At 52.9% G+C, this 23,308-nt stretch overlaps 2 protein-coding genes across 7 annotated transcripts; one reads left to right on the forward strand and one right to left on the reverse strand.

Moving 5' to 3' along the window:
• The first annotated feature begins 45 nt into the window (after positions 1 to 45).
• MBD6 (methyl-CpG binding domain protein 6) lies at positions 46 to 9,191 on the forward strand. Of its 5 annotated transcripts, none has more exons than XM_044228904.1 (13): positions 46 to 64; positions 3,141 to 3,204; positions 3,381 to 3,517; positions 3,821 to 3,923; positions 4,054 to 4,216; positions 4,442 to 5,491; positions 5,668 to 6,329; positions 6,605 to 6,758; positions 6,934 to 7,109; positions 7,237 to 7,647; positions 7,739 to 7,806; positions 8,018 to 8,081; positions 8,221 to 9,191. In XM_044228904.1, the coding sequence occupies exons 3-13, from the start codon at positions 3,405 to 3,407 to the stop codon at positions 8,293 to 8,295; spliced, it is 3,039 nt and encodes a 1,012-aa protein (XP_044084839.1). In that variant the 5' UTR covers positions 46 to 64; positions 3,141 to 3,204; positions 3,381 to 3,404; the 3' UTR covers positions 8,296 to 9,191. The 5 variants fall into 5 exon arrangements, with proteins under 5 accessions (XP_044084839.1, XP_044084838.1, XP_044084841.1 ...); XM_044228903.1 differs by lacking the exon at positions 46 to 64 and adding an exon at positions 1,865 to 2,109; XM_044228906.1 differs by lacking the exon at positions 46 to 64 and adding an exon at positions 1,865 to 2,109 and having other exon boundaries at positions 7,754 to 7,806.
• Positions 9,192 to 9,347: 156 nt separating this feature from the next.
• On the reverse strand, positions 9,348 to 23,308 carry DCTN2 (dynactin subunit 2). 2 transcript variants are annotated; one of them, XM_044228908.1, is made up of 15 exons: positions 23,135 to 23,308; positions 22,136 to 22,204; positions 20,232 to 20,237; positions 13,843 to 13,939; positions 13,606 to 13,667; positions 13,184 to 13,282; positions 12,542 to 12,702; positions 12,194 to 12,344; positions 11,802 to 11,867; positions 11,550 to 11,588; positions 11,309 to 11,386; positions 11,148 to 11,219; positions 10,825 to 10,927; positions 10,616 to 10,707; positions 9,348 to 9,802 (listed from the first exon to the last, which is right to left on the reverse strand). In XM_044228908.1, the coding sequence occupies exons 1-15, from the start codon at positions 23,168 to 23,170 to the stop codon at positions 9,716 to 9,718; spliced, it is 1,218 nt and encodes a 405-aa protein (XP_044084843.1). In that variant the 5' UTR covers positions 23,171 to 23,308; the 3' UTR covers positions 9,348 to 9,715. The 2 variants fall into 2 exon arrangements, with proteins under 2 accessions (XP_044084843.1, XP_044084844.1); XM_044228909.1 differs by lacking the exon at positions 20,232 to 20,237.

The following is a 23,308-nucleotide window of genomic DNA, read 5'->3' on the forward strand; positions in this document are numbered from 1 at the left end:
GCTTGGTGGTAGAGGCTGTGTTGGACCCGGAAGTGGCTTTGGGTCACGAGGCTTCGCGGAGGAGGTGAGTGAGTCATGCGCGCGCGCGGAGGGGAGAGCAGGAGGGGGAGGGGAGGAAAGGGGGGCGGGGATGATGCAATGTTTGGCAACCGGTGTCTCCGCGCGCACGCGCAGGGGACTACAAGGGTGGTGGGAGGCGCGGGGGGTGGTGGTGGTGTAGGGGAGAGGAGAGGGCGGGGCGCTAGCGCCCGGCTCCCAACGGCCTCAACGGCTATCAACCGTGGCTGCCCCTTTGCTGCTTAAGAAGCCTCAGGGCAGCTTGTCTTGCTCAGGAGTTCTTATTCCGCCCACCTGGCATTAGCCCCTGTTGCACCTTCTCCATAAGGGACTCCCATTTTGCTTGGTTCCCTCCCATTTAATAGGCACAAGGTCTTTTAAACCAACCTCCTTTGAAAGTTTGCATCCAGCCACAGGACTGCCTAACGTCTTCTCGAGTATTCTTCTTGAGAATCTCGAGGTCTTTTAGCCCCTTAAATCCCCCAGAGGGACCAAGGAACTTGAATATTTTTGATAGTCATTTTCAGCTCCTCGCAGAAAAGCACCCTTAACTTCTATCTTGGTGAAGTTTCTAATGCGCCCTCAGCATGCCAGAATTCATGTCCTTTGCTCAGTGGATGCGATTCGCACTGTTTCCCCACGCGTCTTCCCCCCCACCCCACGGTGCTCTGGTGCTCTTCACCAAAAGATCAAGACCCGCCCTTTTCACCGGACCAGACGCGCAAGTCCTGTGACTCCCTGCTGTGAGGAGCCAGTGCTCAAGCCTCCTGCCTCCTAGGTGCTTGGACTGCATTAGCGCCCTGTTGCTTGGGACATTGGGTGCACTTGCGCGCACAACCGCCTTGGACTGGGTTGTCAGGAGCCCAGATTCTAGCCTCACCTGCCCCCACACTTGCCCAGGGATCCTAGGCCAGCCACCTAATTTCTCTCTGCCTCAACCGTTCTTGTTTGTAAATAAAAGTAATGAGTTGTGAAGGTAAAATGGGAGAAGTATGAACTTGGAGGGTGCTTCAACAAAAGTGAAAAGCACCACTTAAAATGCAAAGTATTAAAAAAATGCAAAGTATTTTTCTTGAGCCATTAGGTAGAAAAAAGATGCCATGTGGCGGCCGGTTACATATACTGTCATACCCTCGTGGGGGCAGCCAGAATTAAATAGTATCTGTCACAAGGTCGGTTGTGGCTGGAAGGCAGGTTTAGGTGGTGGTGTGACAGTGACAGGTCCTTGGCTAGGCCTGCTCCGTTGCTCCAGACCTCCATTTCCCCTTCTGTAAATGGGGGTGGGGGGTGCGTTGGACCAGATGGTCTCTCCTGGCCCGAAGACATGACCAGGTTGTCAGTGACAGGCAAAGGTCATGTGACTTGACAGGCTGAGGTCGTGTTGTGACATGTTGACCTGGGGAGGCGGGTCAAGTCCCAGCACACTAGCCGGGAAGCTTTTGGGGCGGGGCAGGGCAAGTCGCGACTTTCATCTTTTGGGGCCGGCCCCTCCCGGACCTGACATTCCTGGCTCCCCCAACAGACTGTGGCTTTGGAAGGGGCCCCTCCCCGGGGAGGGCTAGGATTGGCCACCAGTGGCCTGGGAAGAGGCTCAGATCCTTCCGCGGAGGGCGGGGGGGGGCCGCGTGGGGTGTTTGTTCTCTTGGGGATTAATGGGGGGTTGTGGGGGAGGGGTAGGCGCGCTCCCGCATGCGCACTGCGGCCCCTCCTGTTGGCTCGTCGTTGTCCGCTGGGCGGGGGCCCGGCCCCGCCCCTCTCCCGTCCGGGCAGCGGCGGCGGCGGCTGCGGCGGTGGCGGCGGCGGCGACGACGGCGGCGGCAGCAGCCTGCGCGGTGCCTTCTGGGAACGGAATCCCCAGGGCTGCCCCTGGCCCCCATGGCGCATGCGCGGGAGGCCGCTCGGTGATCCGCGGCGGCGGCGGCGGCGCTTCCTGCTAGGACCGGCCGGGGCCGTACCGGAGGCTCGGGCTCCACCGACCCTCCTCCCACTCCCTCCCACTCACCCTCTGGGCCGCGACTGCGCAGGGCGGGGCCGGCCGAACCATGGGCCGCGGTGAGTGCAGGGCCCGGCCCCCCCCACCCCGCCCCTCCCCCTCCCCTCCCCTCCAGTCCCTACCCTCTGCCCCCTCCGCGTCCTCTCGGCCCCTTTCCCTGGCCTCATCCCCACTCCCCCGCCCTCACCTGCCCCCGCCGTTTCTCCCTTTCAATGCTTGACTTTTGCCTTCTTCACCTCCCTCCCCACAGTGCTTCGCCCACCCTCCGCCCGCCCTCTCCCCAAGTTCCTTCCTACTTCGTGCGCCTTCCCCTCCTCCCCAAGCTGAGGGAAGCAGGCTGGGTGACAGGGCGCCTTGTTATGAGAGGGAAAGTTTAGAAGCCGCCTGTGTAGGGTAGGAGCGATGGTGAGGTTGGAGAGGATACTTGCAGGGTTGAGGGGGGGCGTCCCCACATATCAGAGGAGAGTCCCTTTTGGAGCCTGTCTGAAGCCAGTGGGGTAGGAGGTGCTGAATCCCCCTGCTGAGGCTTGGGGAGAAATCAGGAGCTTCTCAAGACTCTGGGAGAAGACAGCTATAATTCCAACCTTTCTTAAGAAAATCCAAATGAACTAGATCAGTGATTGTCTAATGGAGCAGGCATGGGGGGTTCCGTTGGTACCACCCCAGAGGGCAGTTGGGCAATTGCCTGGTGACCTGTGGGGCAATCTGTACTTTTTATATGATCTTCCTGGGGGCAGGGAACAGCAGGGGCCCAGACTCTAGGAAACTTCCTAGTGTCTTGGCGTTATGGGAATTTGCCCATACTCCGGGGTGAAGTCTTCTGTCTCTGATGGGACAAAGGGGCCTTGCCCTTTATGTCTAGGGATTGGGCTCTGATTCCCTGGTCCCTGGAAGTTGAGGTTTTGATCCTCTGCTTCCTAGGGCCTGTATATGGAAAGGATGGTTGTGGACTCAGCTAGCAGATCCCTGAGATCTGTGTGTGCACTTCCCTCAGAGGGTTAAGGATCTTTCCCTTGAGAGTGTCCTGGGCTTTGGTTCTCTTCTGCGTTGGGCAGGTTTCTGACATTCTCTTCTCTTTCCTGTGTTGCAGGTGTGGGCTAAGCCGGAGGCCCCGGCTTTAGACTGGACCCCACAATGTTTGCAGAGATGTTCAGGTAGCCACAGTAGGATGGCAGCGAATTCTTCATTTCTCTCCCAGCTCTCCAAGGGTTTCTCCATGCCCCTGAGTTCTTTTGGGTCCCCCCACAATCTTTGCCTTCCTGGAGTACTCCCTCAGGTACCCAGTGCAGTTTAATCCTCCTAATGCCCACATGGATGTCTGTGTTATCAGGCACGTGGGAGCTGATTACACACAATGAATGGGGGCAATGAGAGCAGTGGAGCAGACAGAGCTGGGGGCCCTGTGGCCACATCTGTCCCCATCGGCTGGCAGCGCTGTGTTCGAGAGGGTGCTGTGCGCTATATCAGGTATGGCTCCTCAAAGTTCCAGAGCTCTATCCCCAGGCCCTTCAGTGCCTGCGTTTTCTCTCCCGCTTCTCCTCTCAGCGCCCAGATCTCGGATACCCTATTGCTCTCCTCTGTTCTTCCTTCCTCAGCCTTTCTGCTCTGTGTATGTCTGGTCCTTTAACTATGTTCTCCCTCTTTCTCTTTCCACATTCTTTATCCTGTGTCCTTCTTAGGAAGGTCTTTGAATAAGGAACTGTCCTTTAGGCATGGTTTTCTGATTCAGTGTCAACTAACTCCATCTTTTCTGACCCTGTGCTCTCCCAGCCCAAGTGGCACAGAGCTGTCTTCCTTGGAGCAAACCCGGAGCTACCTCCTCAGCGATGGGACCTGCAAGTGCGGTCTGGAGTGTCCACTCAATGTCCCCAAGGTCAGAGTGGTGAGGGGTGTCAGAGAATACAGGGATAAGCCAAGAGACTTAATACAAGTCACCGACCATGGTAGCTCTTCTGCCAGTTTCCACTCTCTCAGGGGCCCTGCCCATGACTCCCACCTTACAGGTTTTCAACTTTGACCCTTTGGCCCCGGTGACCCCGGGTGGGGCCGGGGTGGGGCCCGCATCAGAGGAGGACATGACCAAGCTGTGCAATCACCGGCGGAAAGCCGTTGCCATGGCAACTCTGTACCGCAGCATGGAGACCACCTGCTCACACTCTTCTCCTGGTGAGGCTTCTTCACTTTATGGATAACTGAGGAAGACTTAAGGGCCTGGAAGAGGGATGGTGGGAGGAGCCCTATGAGAGGGAGAAAGGAGAAGGGTGGAGTGGGGAGTTGCTTGAGAGGAAGGCACAGGGAGGTTGGGAGTTTATGGGATATGGGATGGAGAAGACAAAAGAAAGTTGTTGGAAGGGAAGCCACAGGCTGACCCTTCATTTCTCATTTTTGCAGGAGAGGGAGCGAGCCCCCAGATGTTCCACACTGTGTCCCCAGGGCCCCCCTCTGCCCTCCCTCCCTGTCGAGTCCCTCCTCCAACTCCACTTAATGGGGGTCCTGGCTCCCTTCCCCCAGAACCACCCTCAGTTCCACAGGCCTTCCCCCCTCTAGCAGGCCCTGGGGGGCTTTTCCCACCACCAAGGCTTCCTGACCCAGTCCCCTCTGGAGGCAGCAGCCCCTGTTTCCTCCCGAGGGGCAATGCTCCCTCTCCAGCCCCACCTCCTCAACCTGCTATCAGCCTCAATGCTCCCTCCTACAACTGGGGAGCTGCTCTCCGCTCCAGCCTGGTGCCCCCTGACCTGGGCTCTTCTCCAGCCCCCCATGCCTCCTCCTCACCACCTTCGGATCCTTCTCTCTTCCACTGTAGTGATGCCTTAACGCCCCCTCCTCTGCCCCCAAGCAATAATCTCCCTGGTCCCCCTGGCCCCCCTGGTCCTGCCACTCAGCCACCAGTGTCTTCAGCCACTATGCACCTGCCCCTGGTCTTGGGACCCCTAGGAGGGGCCCCCACGGTGGAGGGGCCCGGGGCACCTCCCTTCCTTGCTAGCAGCCTACTCTCTGCAGCGGCCAAGGCACAGCATCCCCCGCTCCCCCCTCCCAGCACTTTACAGGGCCGAAGGCCCCGTGCCCAGACACCCTCCGCTTCCCACTCCTCATCACCCCGTCCCTCTCAGCGTCGTCCCCGCAGACCCCCAACTGTACTGCGATTGCTAGAAGGGGGAGGCCCTCAAGCCCCTAGAAGGAGCCGTCCTCGGGCCCCTGCTCCTGTCCCTCAACCCTTTCCTCTCCCTGAGCCATCCCAACCGATTCTCCCTTCTGTGCTGTCCCTGCTGGGACTCCCCACCCCTGGCCCTTCCCACTCTGATGGAAGCTTTAACCTTTTGGGGTCAGATGCACACCTTCCTCCTCCCCCAACCCTCTCCTCAGGGAGCCCTCCCCAGCCCAGGCACCCTATCCCACCCTCCCTGCCTGGGACCACCAGTGGCAGCCTCAGCAGTGTGCCAGGTACGTGAGTGTGGTAGAGCTCTTCCTCCTCTCCTGGTGGAAAAAGGCAGCCAAAGCACTTAGGGGAGTTTAGAGAGCTCTTTGGTGGTTTTCTGGGTTGGAGGCAGGAAGGTTGGGTTCTTTGGATGCTGGGAGAAAGGTCCTCCCTTGAGCTGAATTTCTCTTTTCCTTTGCAGGTGCCCCTGCCCCACCAGCTGCCTCCAAAGCCCCCCTGGTCCCCAGCCCTGTGCTTCAAAGCCCATCTGAAGGGCTTGGGATGGGGGCGGGCCCAGCCTGCCCTCTGCCTCCCCTCGCTGGTGGGGAGGCTCTCCCTTTCCCTAGTCCTGAGCAGGGCCTGGCGCTGAGTGGAGCCGGCTTTCCTGGGATGCTAGGGGCCTTGCCTCTCCCTCTGAGTCTGGGGCAGCCTCCACCTTCTCCATTGCTCAGCCACAGTTTATTTGGTGTGCTGGCTGGGGGAGGGGGACAACCTCCCCCTGAGCCTCTGCTACCCCCACCAGGGGGACCTGGCCCTCCCCTAGCCCCAGGCGAGCCTGAAGGGCCTTCGCTTTTGGTGGCTTCACTGCTTCCACCAGCCCCTTCAGACCTTCTTCCACCCCCTTCTGCACCTCCTAGCAACCTTCTTGCCTCTTTCCTGCCCCTGTTGGCCCTGGGCCCCACAGCTGGGGATGGGGAGGGATCTGCAGAGGGAGCTGGGGGTCCAAGTGGGGAGACATTTTCAGGTTTGGGAGACCTGCCCCCGCTACTGTTCCCCCCACTTTCAGCCCCCCCCACCCTCATAGCTTTAAATTCTGCGCTGCTGGCTGCCAGCCTGGATCCCCCCTCGGGGACACCCCCCCAGGTGAGGATAGGGGGTGAGTGGGTGGGACAGAACAAGAGGTAGAATCAGGGATGGGAGCTGGGAATCAAAGGCTTTCGGTTTCATGCCTGAGCTCTTCCTCAGGGCCTTTGGGGAGGGCTTAGTTCTTGGCTGGGGGTAGGATGGCTGCAGGAACTGGGTCTGTATTTAATAAGCGTGGCCTACTTCATGTGAGGCTTCAGTAAGATCGTATATGTGAAAGTAGTGTATGTTTATGAACTACTTCACATAGTGTCATAATTGGTCTTTGTTCTTAGCCCTGTGTCCTGAGTGCCCCCCAACCTGGACCACCTACCTCCAGTGTCACCACGGCAACTACTGACCCGGGGGCCTCCTCTCTGGGCAAGGCCCCCTCCAACTCAGGGAGACCCCCCCAACTCCTTAGCCCTCTGCTGAGTGCCAGCCTGCTGGGTGAGTCTGAGGGAAAACTGGTATGAAAGAGAAAAAAAGGAAGTAGAGGAGAAGCTGGATGACTTGGGGAGGAGTTTTTGACCCTGGGGTTAAACCTAAGAGGTAAACACGGTCTGTTCAGCCTAACCGAGTTGGGTTGCGGAGGGAGATGCCTGACCTTCCAGCTTCTCCACAGGTGATCTGTCTTCGCTGACCAGCAGCCCTGGAGCCCTCCCCAGCCTGTTGCAGCCTCCTGGCCCTCTTCTCTCTGGCCAGTTGGGGCTGCAGCTCCTCCCTGGGGGGGGAGCTCCTCCACCCCTCTCAGAGGCTTCTAGTCCCCTAGCCTGCCTGCTACAGAGTCTCCAGGTGAGGGTATGTGTTGGGGGTGGGGGGGTGGGGTGTCGCGGACAGAATTTTTTCCCAAATTGCAAGTGGATGTTTTGAGATACAGTAGCCAAGGAACCATATTTGGGACTAAGATTTTATTTTTTGCCTGCAGATTCCTCCAGAGCAGCCAGAAGCCCCTTGTCTGCCCCCTCAGAGCCCCACCTCAGCCCTGGAACCAGAGCCTGCCCGGCCTCCCCTCAGTGCCTTAGCCCCACCCCACAGTTCTCCTGACCCCCCAGTCCCTGAGCTGCTCACTGGGAGGGGGTCAGGGAAACGGGGCCGGAGGGGAGGAGGGGGTCTTAGGGGCATTAATGGTGAGGCCAGGCCAGGCCGGGGCCGAAAGCCCGGTAGCCGGCGAGAGCCTGGCCGACTGGCCCTCAAATGGGGGGCACGTGGTGGCTTCAATGGACAAATGGAACGGTCCCCAAGGACCCACCACTGGCAGCATAATGGGGAGCTGGCTGAAGGGGGTGTTGAGCCCAAGGATCCATCCCCTCCTGGACCCCATTCTGAGGACCTTAAGGTGAGTGTGGGGTGATGGAGGTTTGGGCTGAAGGGTTCTGAGGAAAGGCTGGGAACACGGTTCCTTTTCCTAATTTTTCCTACACATACAGTCTGTGTTTTCCCAGGTGCCCCCAGGGGTAGTCAGAAAGTCTCGTCGTGGCCGGAGGAGAAAATACAAGTGAGTGTTGAGCCTACCCCAATCCTGGCCTTTTGCTATTTGATGGTTTATAGAAATGTCTAGAGTGGCTTGACTTTCAAAAAGGCACAAACTTAAATATGGATGGGGATTTTATGCCTTTATTATCCAAAAGTAGAAGGTTTCCCACCCAAACTCTGAGCTTCACGTGGTGCTTGGGAAGCGTTCCTGACCACCCGTGCCCTTACTGCAGCCCTACCCGGAACAGCAGTAGCTCCCGCCAGGACGTTACCTTGGACCCCAGCCCTACAACCCGCGTAAGTGTGTGTCAGGGTTGGCGGGGGGCGTTGTAAGGGATGAGGCAGGAGAAGAGGAGTAGAGGGAGTGGGGAGAAAATAAAAGACTTCCTGATACCTAGCTGTTTGATCACTTCTTTCAACTTCCCCTCTTGTATAGGCGGCTGTCCCTCTGCCTCCCCGGGCCCGCCCTGGCCGTCCTGCCAAAAACAAGAGGAGGAAACTGGCCCCTTAGCAGCCATACCTGGAGCTGGATCTGACCCTGATTGGGGAGAGCTGAGTGCTGAGCCTTGGGAGCCCCTGCCAGCCACCTGCACCTGTGGACAGTGGGTGGGGGCACTACTCCCCACTCAGAGCACAAATGCAAGCCCTTCCCCTACAATCCCATCCTGAGCCATTGCAGGGGGTAGGGAAGCTCACCCCCTCCCCCCCAAAGCCATGTCACTGAAAAGGCCTGGGGGGGTGGTATATGGCCCTCTCCCCACCAGGCTAAGGGGAACACCCCCTTCCCCAGGTCTTTTATTTGTTTAAGTTATTTTTGCACAAATGACTCTTTTATATTTAATTCGACTTCATTGCCTCCCTTCTTGAAGCCAGCAGGCTCAGTTTACAAACCTGTGAGCTACTGTTGGCTGCTGCCCTCCTTCCCAGTGAAAGGTACAAAGCAATAAGCATCATGCATTCCCCCCCTCACCCCTCCAACACCCCTCTGCCTCTGGCTCAGGTTGCTCAAAGCACAGATCCCCCTCTTACCCCTGTCCCCAGGTTTGAAACACATAGCCTCATTTCAAGGTGTAGCCAGCTTCCCTCTACTTTCCTCTGGGATCTAAAAGGGGGTAAGGGGGCACAGAGAGCCCACTGGGCCTCTCCTCCCACACACACTACACTGCCCCTTCTCCCCCATCGGAATGCTCAGAGACGTTGTGATGATGCGACCGAGGATTATGCAACGTGGTCCAACCGGAGCGGCCAGCACGACCCGCTGTCCAGGGGCTGCCTCCTGCCTTTTCTTTTGTAAAGACAAGACCCTTGGGAGTTTTAATTCTGTTTTGTACTTGCCCTGTGGGGCCTCCACTGCTTTTCTATGGGAGACACTCTTAATTTAACAGATGAGAATATTTTGAAACTCTGGCTCTGACTCTGTACTCATTTTTTCCTTAGTTCTTTAGTAAGAGCAGGTTACAGTTTAAATCCTCTCATAGCAGAGAGGGGCTGAGGCTGCCTATTAGGCTGTGGAGGTCTGTCTCAGTGCTGCCTCTTCCCCAGGAAACAACAGCAGGGGCCACACAGAGTACAACAGCATTTAATGGGTCAGAAACAGTTGTACAGAACTGCAACCAGCCAGGGGAGCTGTGCTGGAGGACAGGACCCAATCCTGCCCCACCCCAAGCAAAGCAGTACTGGACAGGAGCTGGCATGTGGCAAGGCCCACATCCCTGGGGCCTGAGGGGAGACCACTATCTAATGTCCCCCAGCTACCACTCTGTATTCCTCGGAGGAGGGGTGTAAACCCCACATGCAAGAAGAACCCCTTTGCCCCCAGTGTCAAATGGTATGGGGATGCAAGAGTTATAATTAAGGGGAAACCCTATGTAAGCTGTTAACAGAGTTCAAGGGGGTAGGGATTACCCCCATTCTCCATCTCCTAAGGGTGCTCACTTTCCCAGCTTCTTCATCCGTTCGTCAATGTTGGCAAAATTCCCCTCAACCGTGGACAGGTTCTCACGCATGGTTTTCTGCACCTAGAAAGTCACAGAGATGTTTTACTCTATCAGGCCCAGGTGCCTGCCTGGATGAGCACTTGAAGAAATGCTCTTGGAGAAGACAAGAAATGGAAGCATAGCTTATGGGCTCCAGAGTGGGCATGTGATAGTAGCTGTTTTAGTCTGTTTTATATAATGAGGAACAGGTATGATTTTGCTGGAATGGGAGTTTTACTGGCTCAAAACTTTAGAAAACAGCTCTAGAGGCAGAACACATTATACTTTATATATTTCTTCATTCATCTTGATGGTCCTGTGGTGTTGGGTTTCTCTGCTATAATTCTGCCCTCAGCACTGAAAACAGTGCCTCCAAGAGAAACTGAGGACCATGTGCTGGGCACTGCTAAGAATGAAGGTGAAGTTCACTGCCCAGTGTCAGAGAAGAGGAAGCAGCAAAACAAGGTTGGAGCCTGCTGTTCATTTCAGAGTCCATACTCCTTCCAGTGTGCTGTGCTCTGGATACAAGCACATCTGGCTGAGGACCCAGGGAGGGGAAAGCTAAGCTGAGACTGTAGAGGGACTGGGTAGGTGCTGTAGGAAAAACAGGTTCACTGGAACTCTAACAATTCACTCACAGTATTTCACCTAATCCATACAACCCTGAGGTAGGTACAGTTTTCCAGATGGTAAGATGGAGGTTCACAGGTTAAGTAAGTTGTCAAAGGTCCCACAACCACTGACAAACAGTAGAGACTCAAACCAAGCCCCTGCCACGTCACGTTACGACCTGGGCCAAGGCAGAACCCAGGCTGCTAGAGAACAGAAGCAACAGACCAATAAAGGGGCACACACCTGGGTCAGGAGGGTGGTGTTGTCCTTGAGGGAGCTAGCAATCATCTGCTGTGTGGTATCCAAGTGGGTCAGGAGCTGACCGAATTGCATGGCTACAAAAGAAGGTAGAGAAGGTATGGATGACGTCAGAATCCACGACAAGAGGGGAGGAAACAAGAGCTGCCCACTGTCCAATTCCTCTCCCCTCCCCCCGGCAGCAGGCCTCCCACCTTGCTCATGCAGCTGCTTGATGGTGACAAGTCTCTGCACCAGCTCTGGAAGGGTGGAGGCGATGGGGCTCCAGCGCTGTACGGTGTCGTATAGCTGGTGCACCTGGTGGGGACAGGACAGGGCCCTAAGGGGATGGCCAAGTGAGGTACACAACGACCACCTGGTGAGGGTGGGGTGGGTGAGGGCAGGCCCCTCACTGTCTCAGCTGGTAAGAGCTTACGAAGACAGCACCTCTCAAGCTCAGGTAAGACCACCAGAAGGACTCAGAAAACACGAGGGAACAGGAAAGGGTATGGAAGTGGGGGGAAGGGCTCTTCCTGACCTTGCTTTGTGTATCTGCATCTTCTACAGAAGCTTTATGCTTGGCAATCTCATTCACCTTTCCCAGGACACTCTGAAAACACAGACTTCAAGGTCGATAGGGCACCCAGGGTTTCTGAAGTCCCAAGCCACCTGTAATCCAGTTTGCCCTCCATTTAATACCTGTAGCCGAGCCTCCACTTGGTCCAAAACTGCAAGGTCCAGGGCATTCACCTTTGCTTGCAACAGTTCTACAGTCTCCTGGGGGTGGAGGTTGGGACAAAATTCATAGAGGGGAAAGGATCAGACTAGGAAGAAGCCACCATGTATTCCACTGGAGGTGATTAATATACAGCTATGGACCCACAAACCCAACCTCACTATCTCCTCTGTAATCCAACACTCTGGTTCCTTGTATACTCACCATGAGACAGGCTCCCTGAACACCTGCTGAAAGGGGATTCTGGTGGGGAAGAGGAGGAAAGAAATCAGTGGTTTTTGTGTCTCCTCACAATTACTACCGTCTCCCATCCTTCCCGGGTCTAGCCGGCAACGCACTGGCTGATCTGATAAATGAAGACCTTCCCACTCTCCCCGGGGTTCTGTGGAATGCTCTGAGTGTCAGGGAAGAGGGCGCAGGATGCAAGGTCAGAATCAGTAAAGGAGAGCACCTAACCTGAGCATCCTGATCACAGCGTACAGTTGCTTCCAGCTCTGTCAGGCGCTTCTCAAGTTCTGCAACCTAGGACGAGGAAGGGAGTGAAAACTCGCCACCCGCCTGCCTGCCGCTGCAGCAGGCACTAACATCCCACTCTTCTCTGCTTGTCCGTTTGCCATTCCCCTCCCTCCTCCTCTCCACTCTGCCAAGGGACCACTTTCTCTGGAACACAACCTGATCACATTCTTAAAATCTTAACTGAAAGTAGATGGGTGAGGGAAACAGGGAGAACGAAACATCAAGAGGAATCGGAAGCATTCCCAGCACCCTGATATCTGATCCCCTGGAGGGAGGTAGGAAGTCTTCAGGGCCGTGCTATCCCAGCCCGCCAGCCAACCATACATACTTACTTTGGCAGCTTGAGAGAACTTGTCCTGCTCAGGCCGAGAATGTAGTTCGTAAGTGACAAGGCTACTATCTACAAGAGTCCCACTGGTGGTCTTTCCCCCTGAACTGGTTCCTTTGCTGTTTTTGGTTGCCTCCAGCTGCAGCAGCAGGCGCCTGGGACAAAAGACCAAGTAATAAGACCAGAACTTGAAGGATGTGGGCAAGCCCAGCCCTCTCTCATTTCTGCCTTGCGCTCAGCATTAAGGAACAGCTAGGGTACCTCTCCCCTTAGTATCCTGGCCAATACCTGGCTGAGTCTCCCTATGCCCCAGGCAGCAATCAATGATTTCCCAACAAAGCAGGACACCCACTTAGCCAGAGCTCCATCAGGGTCAGTAAGGTTGATGGCTGCATCTGGTCCCAGCAGCTTCTCCAGGTGAGAAGCAACTAGCTGCTGCTTCAGGGCAGCCAGCTGTTTAGCCAACACCACGGGGGTCAGCTTCTCTTCAGTGGCGGACTCCTTCACCGTTGCCTGGTATGAGAAGAAGCAGACAATGAGGGGCGGCCAGGGGAATCAAGACCAGAAAAAGGGGGTGCCTGGATGGCTCAGTCAGTTAAGTGTCTGTCTTCGGCTCAGGCCATGATCCCAGAGTCCTGGGATTGACCTCTGAGCCTGGCTCCCTGCTCAGTGGGGAGTCTGCTTCTCCCTTCGCCCCTTCCTCTGCTCATGCGCGTGCTTGCTCTCTCTCTCTCTCTCTCAAATAAATACAATCTTAAAAACAACAACAACAACAACAACAAAAGGATCAAGGCCCTTAAGAATGGCTGTGGCTGGAAGTTACTGGATGGTTCTTACCCACCTATGGTACTGAATATAGATCTATTTATACCCCTAAACCTAGGAACCCCAGCTTCCTTACCAAGGAGCCTTGGGAACCTTTTTCCTCCTGCTGTGAGGTCCTCCTCTGCTACGTAAGTCAGGGCACAAAGAAGAGAAGGGAGTTTACAAGTACCTTGATTTTCTCAACTTCAGTTGTCAGCTCCTGGACCTCGTGCAATAGTCGCTGGTACTTTTGCTGCGGTGTCTCCTTCACTCCCAGGCCCTCTCCAAGCTAGACAGCAAGCATATATAGTGAAGTTAAATCCCTTGGTACAGGGAGCCTCCTCAAGAATTTATCCAAACCCCGAGCTTAGGCTGTAAGGGTATCCTATCCAACTCAGAATGCCTGGTACAGAACACCCTGGTACAGAAAAACTGGAGGCCTGGAGACTCTCCAGAGCAAACAGCAGGGGGACTAAGCATCCTCAACTGTATCCTGTTGGGTTTCTCGGGAACCCCAAAGAGAGAAAAACCCAGAAGCCTGACTGTGTCCCTTGATGTCCCTCCTAACCAGGATCACGGCACCATCACCATCAACACACACACACAACAAACCAGCTCATATTCTCCAGATTCATATCCTGTTCTCTTGGTTTTTCCAATACGATCTGAGAAATCTGCCAAGAAAAGAAGATGGAATTGAGGGCCTGATCTAGGCCCAGGGCAGTCACGGTCTCAGGTGACCGTCGGGGCTACCATGAAAGATCTCCATGAAGACCCTCTCCCCCAAAGCATGCCACTATGGCCCGAGGACAGACCTCCCCCCATGACCAGTTTCCAGCCCAGTCTCACCAAGTCCCTTTGTCCCCACTCTCTTGTCTTTGAACTTGTCATAGGCGGCATTGGGATTGACAATGATGTGCTCCACACTTGTGCTCGTCAGCTCCTCCTGCAGGAACAGGGAGTTCAGGCCAGGGGCAGATTCATTCTCACCCTAGACTTCCCTGACCCCACAAAACCCCCAAACCACTAGAGAGACTGGGCCCCACATTCCCAAGAGAAGAGAAGGGCGGCTCCACTCCAAGTTGCTGACCCAGGCTCAACCTAGGGAACGGAAGCTTCCTGGTAAATTTGGAGTCTCAGTTGTATAAATATTAACACCCTGATTCAAGGAACAGAGGTAGCATAACCTCCCCACCCACTCTGTACATAAGCCTCCCCCTCACCCCCCACCCCACCCACTGGGGCCCTCCCAGTTACCTAGCACACACCATGCACTCAGGCCAAGAAACTAGCCTGACCTCTTTGAACCTCCCCCTCCCAAAAGTAAATCTCCCTGTTGCTGAGGACGGACATTTCAAGCTAACCTCCCATCCTTGCTGGGAGGAAAGAGGAAGGGTGGCAGACATTCCAGCTGCTAACTCTGACGGTGAATATGCTGCTGAAGGGAAGATACCAGCTCTGAGATACAAAAGTAAGGCTGGGAGAGGACATGACCAGCAGTCCAGTGCCAAGGCTGCCATTAGGCTAGGGAGTTCAGGATGCAGAGAGAAGAGGCAAAAGATTACTATATATTTTTTAAGGGATGTCTTAGAAACAATAAGCATAAGCACTACCTGCTTGCCAAAAGGACGCCCGGGTGAGGGCCACGCCTATATCCTGACATGGAAGTAGCCCAGCAGCTTCTCAGAGAGAAGCCTCTCGAAGAGAAGCCGCAGCACCCGCCTCTTCTCCCTGCGCCCTCTGCTCTTGTCTTAAGCACTGAAGCTCTCTCCTTAGCAGGGAGCATGGGAAAGAGTGTAATAAAGAGAGTTTACCCTAGCAGAGTGGTTCCCTCCTTACTAGATACTGACTGGCTGTTCAGATTCCAGTAACTACACCAAGACCAGGCACTTCACACTACACATCTCCTTCCCTTGTCAGCAGTCCGGCAGCTCTCACTGTCCTCCTGAAAGAGGGGGAGGGAGGCCCGGGGATCTTGTGCTATTGGGAGACGACAGCTCCACCTTCTATAGAAGGCAGCTGGCAAAGTGAGTCTTCTTGCCTTTAACTAGAACAACAGTTCTCAACCCTGCCCGTGTATTTGCGCCACTTTACAAAATGTAAATTAAAAATAAATTAAAATTAAAAAAAAAAAAAAGTGGAAAAAGGGCCTGGGTTCTCTGTAGATTTTGATTTCATTATTGTTCTGGGGTAGGGTCAGGAGAGTAGGCCGGCTGAAAAGCTACCCAGCTGATTCTAACATGCAGCCAGGACTGATCAGAGAGTCTCTGCCAGTGTGTGGGTATTGAGGGTGGGAGCAGGGAATGATAATGGAGAGGCATCATGAAGAGCAGCAGACAGAAGCTCCATCCTTCATCTCTGATCTGCTATTAGAGAAGGAATCAGTGTGAGTGGCAGCTTTAAAAATAGGGAAGGGAGGCAGTAAGGAGAAAACATCAACTTTGACCTTTACCTCTTCTTCAGGGAAGTGCTGAGCAGCTAAAGATTAAGGGAAAACCAAAGGGCTCAACATCCTATGTGCAAGGGTAAAGAAACAACTGAGCCCCAAATTATTCTGTCTTTAATCTTCTCTGAAATGTATGGCCAGAGCATCCACAGGCCAAATAACTGTGCGGTCTCCGGCCTCTGCAAAGTGTCTGAGGACTCCCAATGAGGAGAGAGGACAACCTTCTCTTAAGTTCACACTCCTCCCTGTGACTGCCCAAGTCAAGGCCAATGAGATAGAAATCCATTTTAAAAAATCCTCTTAAAAAGACAAATGGGAAGCATAGTCTATAGACCAAGGAAGGAAATTAATCATGGCTGCCATCTATTAATACCCTCATTATGGGCCAGGCACTTTGCTGATGAGAACCTACTTTCCTAAGTAGGTAAGGGGTTGGTTGAGTAGAAAAGGGTCAATGTACAAAGTGTGGGCCTCAGAGGTCCTGGCCGGTGGCAGGAATTAACAGCGCTTTCATCTCACTCTTTCCACTTTGGATCATGGTCTGGGTCAGGAGAGCTGCCCGACACTGGCATCCCCTCAGAGCCTCTCCAAGGATGTGGTGCCAGAGACTCAGATGGCCAGCACCCTTCTGTCCTCCAGTGGCACCCATTCCACCAGTGCCTCAGAGACCTGGGGGCATGGGCTGGGGTCAGTGTCACTACACTGATTCATAAGATGGGAAAAGGCTGTCGCCTGGGGGTGGGGCTGGATAGAGGGATTAAAGATTTAGCAGAGACAAAAGGACAGAGAAACAACTGCCCATCACAGCACACCCCATTAAAAAGCAGATGAAAGGTCAGGCTTCTTACCAGCTCCTTGTGGTTTTCCCCAGAGGTGAGAAAATCAAAAGAGTTAAAAGGAAAGGGAGTGGGGAAATGGGGGTGAGGGAGGGGAAAAAAAAGACAAAATTGTTATTAGCAAATTGTCACATGCACTATATGATAGCTTCAAACACACTGCACCATAGGGCCCAGGGGAGCCTAGCAAAATTCGGGGGCCCAGAAGTTTTAGCTGGTGCCACTACATACCCCAAGAGAAAGAAGACCTTGGGACCTTTTCCTCTCTGGTGGTGAGAATGTCATGAAACTCTGCCATTAGAAGCAATGTAAGATTATCTGAGAACTAGTGAGACGTTGCAAGCTAGTGGCAGGAACAGGAAAGTGGGGGTGGGGGCAGACAAGGCAGAATGTGAAGCAGAGGCTGTGGTGATTCTAAGGACACGAAGCTGACCGAGGGGCTTCTTAGTCCTTCTCAAGGGGGGACTTCTGGTTCAAGTCTCACTGTCTCTTGGCTTCTCTAGTCTTGAAGAATGAGATGTCTGGATGGTGGAACTGGTCACAATGAGGGTGCCCACAAGGGTAGCATGAACAGGACTTTAGGTTAAGCAGAACAAAATATGTCAGGAGATGGTGAGTGTCAGGAAACATGAAGCACCCGTTCTCGCTCTCCACTGCCAGAGGAGAGGCAGGGCACGTCCGGGCCCCTCGGATAGTCCAGTGTGTTTGTATCCACCTTGATTAGTTGGTAACTACCCCCACAGCCCCAGGGGAACCAGAGCAATTCTGCTATGACGTGTGAGCACAAAGAACCCAGAGGATACCAAGATTCATAGGTCCCAGCCCATGTGCAGAATAGGTTTCTTCCACCTTCTGCTCACAAGATTCACAGAGGTTAGAGCGTGGAAAAGGGGGAAAGGTGAGAGTATCCAAAGAGGCCTTCTTTTAGTCCAGATACACAGACAAGGCTCTCGCTTCTAGGCAAGACGAGTACAGAACGACCAGGCGGGAAATCTAGCGTTACGCCCTGCCTCTCCAGGAGCTCTACTGATGGGCACGCAGAATCGTGGAAGCTTAAAGATGGTTATGTATATATGACAATGCATGGTGGGACAAAGACAAGTGCTTCCTGCCTCAGAGATTTCACCTAGAAACGCCTGAGCCTCCACCTCTCCATCCCCTGTCTGATGCTAGGGCCCAGTTAAGCCAAGACTCCTACTTCAGATCAGGGTCAAGGCAGATCCAGACCCTGTGGGTCTACACTGGGAGGTCTCTGCACAGAGGGAGTGTAAGCACTCACAGGTGCACACAGGCGAACACACAAGGGGAGGCACACACACACTACCTTTCTCTTATTTGCCCCACCAAGCTAAAACCAGCCTGGGAGAAACTCAAGGAGAGAGAGACAATGAGCTATAAGTTCAAATTCAAATCATGAGGAACAAGCAGAGTGGGGGAGGATAGAAAACCAAAGAAAAGGAAAAGTGGCATATTAGTCTGTAAACCGTATACACCATCTCCAGGTCTGTCCTTTGGGGGCACTGTGGGATGATGAGCTTTTAGGCGTAATTCCTATAACCTGGAGTATTAACAGTCATCACAGAAACAGTCCACCCAGCCACCTTGACTGGAAAATTCCAAGTGCCCTGATCCCAGGTACCAGTTTACCTGGTACATGACTCCCAGTCCCTCTCACTAATGGACCCCCTGACTCCCCAGGGCTGTTTGGCTAAATGGCTGTGCCTCAGAGGGCAAGACCTGAGGTCTAGATCAGACAGGGAAAGAGGCCACTGCTGCTCTCTGAGCCCGTTAAGGCTCCTTGCCAACACTGCAGCCAGGGGGACTTCAGAACCATGCTGACAAGGAAGTTGGAGAATGCTGTAGAAGAAAACTGTCCAGGATGGATCAACATAATGCTGACCATCCACCCATTCCTAAAGGAGGGGTACAGAAACAAAAAGACTCGTGAAAGCACAAATAATCCAAGTTACTACCTTAAAATTACATGTAACACTCCTTTCCCATCCCATTTACTTTTGTCTAAAGGCTTAACACAGGGAACATTAAAATGAGTATTTCCCAGGGATAGTCTACACACAGCTAAGAAGTGAGGACTGTGACTGTCCCCCTTGTTCTCTACCCTTGTCTAGAATGGCTAACAGTAACTTCTTTTCTCTTAACTTCATTTCAGTCTGAGGAGGAGAAAGCCAACCCCTTCTAACTCCAGCCCCTAAATGCCTCATATGCAAAAGCATTCCTAGCCTCCATGTTTCTATTCCATCCTCCATTGGACAGTTTTATTCTGCAGACCTCACAAGGGAAAGAGACAATGACTCATGAATCAGATTTGTACTTCCAAATCTTGATTAATGATTTTTAAACATAAGGCCAATAGGCCCCTTAATGACCCAGCTAGGGACTCGACAGAATTCAAAACGATTAGCTACAACAATAGTACAGTGACAGAGCATTGCATGCGAGATGGGAGATGAAAAAAAAAACATGCAGAGAAGAAGCATCGAATGGTCTTACTTGTGCAAACTAGTGTCCAGGCAAGGTGGTGAGGAGGGAGGATGGGGGAAGCATTAGGAAAAACTCAGGTAAGTTCAAGAGCGCCAACAGTCAATGAACACAATCAAGCAAACTCTATGGTATCTCAAACTGTAAGGAAGACAACATACTGTTTCTCATCTCAAGCTGGTGGAGTGTCCAGCAGTATCTACCCTTTGGAGAACAGCCTCTGCCAGGGCCCTGTCAGACTGTGGCTAGGTCATTTTTTCCCCTTTCGCATGGCACTGGAGATCAGTAAGTCATCAAGGGAGAAACTATAGCCTGTTTCTACTGAGATTTTCTAAATTTACTCTCCTTGCTCCAGCAGTTCAAAAGCCAGGAGCAGAATGCCTCACAGACCCAAGGTAGACTGGGGGTCCAGCAGGGAGGAAATTCCAGTCGGGAATTAGCTTTCCTGACAAGACATTTTAAGAAAAGTCTCCAAGTAAGCCCATCGTCCAAATCAGCCTAGAAGTGTCTGAAATGCAGAGACGAGATTGTCTTACATTGAAGAGGAAAGGGCTAGCGTGTGCTGCTGTCTGGCCCATTTACTTTAGAGTATTTTCCTTCCTGCTAAAATTGTTTTAAAGGAATAGTAGGAAAATCAGGATCATCTTGAGCAAAACTAAAGCCTTTTATACTAACTTTCCTCCACCATCCCCTCCACTATAGGAACTGCAATGCTTTTATGATTAAATTAAACTAGCAATGACAATCTTTAAGGGACATTATTTCCTTCAGCAGCTCAGCTTTTTCCACAGTGGAGCAATCAGAGGAAGGAGGTTAAAAGACAGTGAGGGTCAACACTCTGGTTATTCCTTTAAATAAAAATCTGGAGATCCTCCAAAAGGTTCCTTTAGAAAATGGTCATATTGGTTGTCTTTAGGGAAGGGACCTGGGTGGTGGCAGGCAGGGGTGGGAAGAGACTTCTGTTCTATGCACATATATTATCTATGTAGAAACGAATCAAATTAAAGTTGAAAATAATCTGGAGACTAAGGCAAAACATTCTGTTGCCAGGAGTTAAGGTGAGTGAAAACCTCACAGTTCAGCCACAATGCTGGTTACATGTTGTCATCAGTGCTACATCTTGGGAAGGGAGGGGACAGGCTGCTAGTGAGAATTCAGGCCTCACAGACATGAGGTTTCTGGACTAAGTACCACCCACTTCTCTTCAAGCTGCATATTTACATCAATATTAAGAGCAGGACCATTACTCAGCTGACTTCCAGAAGGCTGCCTTCCTAAGGCCTACAGGGACACCCAGAGGCCAGAGACATTAGCTGACATCAGTAAATATCTCCACCCCCCTCCTTCCTGAAGCAGCTGAAGGTCTCCCCACCCTTCTCCCTCCCGCCTAGTGATGAAGATTCATTTAGCTGTGTCTTAGGGATGGAGGAAACTCGACTCTTCTTGTATTTACCAACCAGCTCCTATGCACTGCTATACCGTCATCCTGAACAATATGCTGCAGGAAATGAACACTTCTGGAATCCCTCCCTATCAGCCATCCCACTAGGTATTACTGAAATAGGCTGCTCAGGCACCGCAGGGAAAAACAGCCAATCAGGGCTGCACATTCAGGTGCTCCCATGCCTGTCATCTTCTTCTTAAGAAACATCCCAGGACTTTCAAAAGGAAAACTACGCATGTTATTTTTTTTGTTTTGGGAGGGGGATTGCTGTGATACTGCCCATTCGTATCACAGTCAGTGACAAACAGATAACCTGCCGTTAATTATCTAACCATGAAGTTGTGACACTTTATGGGCAGAGGCCTAGGCCAGAGTTGAACAGTCTCTGAAATGGGTCAGAGGACTTAAGTCCTCAGCTTCTACACTCATGCTCTGTGAGGTCAAAGACAGCTTCCTAGTAACATACATCTTAGACTGACAAGTGCACTCCCAGGTCCTCAAGCAATGACAACATCTGCATTATCTCCAGATATTCAAGCTTGGGGGGGCAGACTGACATGCCAGCAAGTACAGAAGCCACAAGGAACACACCACTGAGAGAGGAGACAGGGAAGGTGTTCCCACAGAATAGGAACCACTTCCACATGGGGGAAATCAAATAAGGAATAAGTGAGTACGCCAAGCCATACATTAGAAGCCAGCTGCCAGCATTCTCCAGGACTAACCAGCCCCACAGACATAGCCACAGGACTTGGAGACACACATACGGAGCCTGCTTCATCAATGTGACCTTAGCCCAGCTCTCTCTGGAATAGAACCTATAACACATCTTGTAAAAAATGCTAACAGACCTTTGTTCCCCTTGACACTTACATACAAGTTTTTACCATGCTGATTTCTATTCACTCCATTTTGTTTATTCCATGTTTCCTAAACTGTATGCATCCTAACTCCACCATTAGTCTGGGGCATCCTTAAAGGCAGGGACATTTCTTCCTCTGCATTGCACAAAAGCCAACAGAGAATAAACACATTCAATCAACATGCTCAGTGGATCCCCTCATGGTTAAAATGTGTCCACAGCTCATTTCTTCCTTAGAGTTCTTCTTAGGTCTGAAAGTGCTAAGGGACTCACTCTCTTTTGCTGTAGGAAATATTTACATTCTTCCTCAAATTCATTTTGCTCTGGGGCGCCTGGGTGGCTCAGTTGGTTAAGCCACTGCCTTTGGCTCGGGTCATGATCCCAGGGTCGTGGGATCGAGTCCCGCCATCAGGCTCCTTGCTCAGTGGGGAGCCTGCTTCTCTCTCTGCCTCTGCCTGCCTCTCTGCCTGCTTGTGCTCGCGCTCTCTCTCTCTCTCTGATAAATAAATAAAATCTTAAAAAAAAATTTGTTTTGCTCTGACTGGATCCCTTATCTTTCTAAAATCTCCACATCACTTTCTCACTCCTTGCTCAACGGATACTGGGTATTCAGGAAAAAGACTATTCCTCTATACTTCAAAATCTAGCTCCTGCTGGATACTGATGAACATGCATCAAGTGAAATATTTTATGAAACTGAAGGCTTACATCCTAACCTCAAGGAGTTTATAAGCGCTCAGGCTTCAGGATTCATTACTATAGACTAGCACCCAGAGGCCTCCCTAAATCACTGGCTCCAAACAAGACTGTCTTGAGATATTTCAACTTTTATTTAAAAAGACCCAAGTCAGGTCTTGTTAGTTGTGATTCCACAGACAGGGCTCTCCTTCCTAGCATTGTTCACTGGTGGGTGGCTGTACGCCTGCAACCTACATACCTCCCAGGCTGGGTTGGCATACCCGCTTATTGTTGTGGCTCCCCAGTAAAGGGAAAGGGTCAGCCTGGGGGAGAGAGGTCAGGGTCTGTAAGAGTACTGAAGCAGCACATAGTCTTACCGCATCAAACTCGGCTTGATCATCCTCAGGCAGATCGCTGGTTTCATAAACATCTGGCTCGTTCCTGGCCTGCAGACAGAAGCAGTGACCACCCTACCTCATTACCCAGCATCCACCAATACTCCTGACCCACTCCATTTCAATAAGCTAACAGAGAAGACAGGTTGTGAGGCCAGGATTCTGTCGCTTCTCTTCTACCTGTCCAGTGAACTGTATAATAGTTCCCATGTCTTAAAAGGGTGAGAATGACAGAGGGCACAGTTGGGACCTCATGGTAAGTGGTGACTGTAAGTGATGACAAAGATGTGACCCTGAATCTGAAAGGGTGAGGGCTCTTGGCAATCATTATGCTCGAAGTAGGAGAGGGTTATCTTCCAATTAGACCCTATACACCGCTACCCTGGCACAAAGGTTGAGAGTGACTCAGTACAAGGTCCTGTGACCCAACCCCCACCCTTGAGAATTCAGGCAGGGCAGCACAAAAGGAAGGTACAGGCCTGCATGTGTGGGGCGGGGGGGGGGAGGTGTAGGGGGGCGGAGGCGGGTTTCCCGGGGGGCAGAGTTCTCTATCTGGTACTAGAAGGGTTCTGCCATGGTAACCTCTTCTTTGGCAAGGTGAAGGCCATCCCCAAGTGGCCTGGTATGTGTGTTTGGGGTTGGGATGGTGGGGGTAGGGGCCTTATGGGGAGATAGGAGAGACACGGGTGGTGCTGACATGGATGGTAGAAACACTCGGGCTAAAGAGCTAAGCGCCCAGAGACGATTTTTGGGCGGAGAAACGGCGACTGCCGGAAAAAGGCCTGGTAAGTCATTCCGCGGCCGGGCTAAGTCAGGTCGTAAGAATCCGGAGGATGCTGTGGCCCGCCGTGGAGCCAGAAGCTAGAGCCCTGGGGCGGAGGAGGAGCTGCAGGCGGGAGGGGTCAGGGGTTAGTGTCTGTTGGGGGTCCTTAGTAGGTCGGGGGTGCGGTCCTGGGGAGCCGGGGTTGGCCCTGTACTCACAATGCCGGGAAGGTCGGCGTATTTAGGGTCCGCCATGGCGGCGGCGAGGCGGGGTTGGGGGACCGGGGCCTCGGTGGAGCCGGGGCCGGTGTTCGGGTAGGGGAGAGGCTGGGTCCGGGTCCCGGGCTTAGGCGGCGGCAAAGGGAGCGGCGGAGGAGGTGGAGGAGCAGGAAG

The sequence above is a fragment of the Neovison vison genome, chromosome 12 (genome assembly GCF_020171115.1).
Source record: "Neovison vison isolate M4711 chromosome 12, ASM_NN_V1, whole genome shotgun sequence".
Classification (NCBI taxonomy): domain Eukaryota; kingdom Metazoa; phylum Chordata; class Mammalia; order Carnivora; family Mustelidae; genus Neogale; species Neogale vison.